The sequence below is a fragment of the Elephantulus edwardii genome, unplaced genomic scaffold (assembly GCF_000299155.1).
Source record: "Elephantulus edwardii isolate Elephantulus edwardi_28Jun2011 unplaced genomic scaffold, EleEdw1.0 scaffold00272, whole genome shotgun sequence".
Lineage (NCBI taxonomy): Eukaryota > Metazoa > Chordata > Mammalia > Macroscelidea > Macroscelididae > Elephantulus > Elephantulus edwardii.
Genome location: NW_006400022.1, coordinates 3687920 through 3690327, shown reverse-complemented (window position 1 = coordinate 3690327; position 2408 = coordinate 3687920). Strand labels below are relative to the sequence as shown.

The 2408-nt window shown below is 42.3% G+C and overlaps 1 protein-coding gene across 1 annotated transcript; it reads left to right on the top strand.

Moving 5' to 3' along the window:
• The first annotated feature begins 320 nt into the window (after positions 1-320).
• Positions 321-2191, top strand: CHSY1 (chondroitin sulfate synthase 1). The gene is given in 2 exon segments (XM_006903659.1): positions 321-844; positions 846-2191. Coding segments are annotated over 2 exon segments (1581 nt in total). The 5' UTR covers positions 321-329; the 3' UTR covers positions 1912-2191.
• The last annotated feature ends 217 nt before the right edge of the window (positions 2192-2408 follow it).

The window sequence follows — 2408 nt, the reverse complement described above, 5'->3', positions numbered from 1 at the left end:
TCCATTTGTTTGTTGATGGGCACTTAGGTTGTTTCCACCTCGTTGCTATTCTGAACAAAGCTGTGATAAACATGGGTGTACATATATCTGCTTGAGTGGCAGTTATGGTTTCTTTGGGGTATATTCCCAGTACTGAAAATGCCGGGTCAAATGGCATTTCTATTTCCAACTTTTTGAGAAAGCACCATAGAGCCTTGCATAGTGGTTGCACTAGTTTGCTCAAATTTCTAATGTTTAGACTTAGACTTCAGTGTTTTCAGGCATCTGAGGAAATACAATTTTTAGTCATAAAATACTAAAAATAGCAATCTTTTTTGTTTTCTTAACAGATGCAGCAGCTTTTTTATGAGAATTATGAACAGAACAAAAAGGGTTACATCAGAGACCTCCACAGCAGTAAAATTCATCGAGCCATCACGTTACACCCCAACAAAAACCCACCCTACCAGTACAGACTTCACAGCTATATGCTCAGTCGCAAGATAGCTGAGCTTCGGCACCGCACAATTCAGCTCCACCGAGAGATAGTGCTGTTGAGCAAGTACAGCGACACTGAGGCTCACAAGGAGGACCTTCAGCTGGGGATCCAGCCCTCATTCTTGAGGTTCCAGCCCCGCCAGCGGGAAAAGATTTTGGAATGGGAGTTTCTTACTGGGCAATACTTGTACTCAGCTACAGAGAACCAGCCACCTCTAAGAGGAATGGACTCTGCACAGAGAGAAGCTTTGGACAACATTGTCATGCAGGTCATGGAGATGATCAATGCCAATGCCAAGACCAGGGGCCGTGTTATAGACTTCAAGGAGATACAGTATGGCTACCGCCGAGTGAACCCCATGTACGGGGCTGGACTTGCTGCTTCTGTATAAGAAGCACAAAGGGAAAAAGATGACCGTCTCTGTGAGGCGGCATGCTTACTTACAGCAGACATTCAGCAAGATCCAGTGTGTAGAGCACGAGCAGCTGGACGCAACAGAGCTGACCAACAGAATTAACCAGGAATCCGGGTCTTTATCCTTTCTCTCCAATTCCCTAAAGAAGCTTGTTCCATTTCAGCTGCCTGGCTCAAAAACTGAACCCAAAGAACCCCGAGATAAGAAGATAAACATTCTCATTCCTTTGTCTGGACGCTTTGATATGTTTGTGAGGTTCATGGGGAACTTTGAGAAGACATGTCTCATCCCAAATCAGAATGTCAAGCTTGTGGTCCTGCTTTTCAATTCTGACTCCAACCCTGACAAGGCTAAGCAGGTTGAGCTGATGAGAGATTATCGAGTTAAGTATCCGAAGGCTGACATGCAGATTCTGCCTGTGTCTGGAGAATTTTCCAGAGCCCTGGCCCTGGAGGTAGGCTCCTCTCAGTTTAACAATGAGTCTTTGCTCTTCTTCTGTGATGTTGACCTCGTGTTTACGACAGAATTCCTTCAGCGATGTCGAGCAAATACAGTGTTGGGCCAACAAATATACTTCCCAATCATCTTTAGCCAGTATGATCCAAAGATTGTTTATAGTGGGAAAATTCCAAGTGACAACCATTTTGCCTTTACTCAGAAAACTGGCTTCTGGAGAAACTATGGGTTTGGCATTACCTGTATTTATAAAGGTGACCTTGTCCAAGTGGGCGGCTTTGATGTTTCCATCCAGGGTTGGGGGCTTGAGGACGTGGACCTTTTTAACAAAGTGGTCCAGGCAGGATTGAAGACATTCCGGAGCCAAGAAGTGGGAGTGGTTCATGTCTACCACCCTGTCTTTTGTGATCCTAATCTTGATCCCAAGCAGTACAAAATGTGCTTGGGATCCAAAGCCTCTACCTATGGGTCCACACAACAGCTGGCTGAAATGTGGCTAGAGAAAAACATTCCGAGTTACAGTAAAAACAGCAATAATAATGGCTCTGTGAGGACCGCCTAGTATCCAGCTCTGCTGGAACAAGACATTTTTAATTATCTAATTTATTTTTCAGAAATTTTTTTGTATGACCTGTTTTTGAAGTCCACACAAGGATATATTTTGCAAATGATTTTCTTAAAAGGACTCCTTTAACTTTGAGCTTTTTTGAACAAAAATCTAATTGTTTGCCTTTGAATACATCTCTTGCTGAACATTATATAGCAGGCCTGCTTAATTATGACTTGAAATGTCATAATTGAAATGATGAACAACCTTTTTATGATATTTCCTTCTCAGACCCTTTGCTAAAGTCTCATGACAGAAAACGTGAACATTCCTGAAAAGTATTACTGTAACAGATCTGTAACTCTGGTCAACATTCTGTTGTGACTGCTAACATTACACAGGTTCTACCTTTTGTCTTTTTACAATGATTTTTATTTTTAAAAAAGCCATTTCATGTTCAATTATAAACCATGGAAATAGGACATTAGCTGTGTTGCCATGTTGTAGGAGGG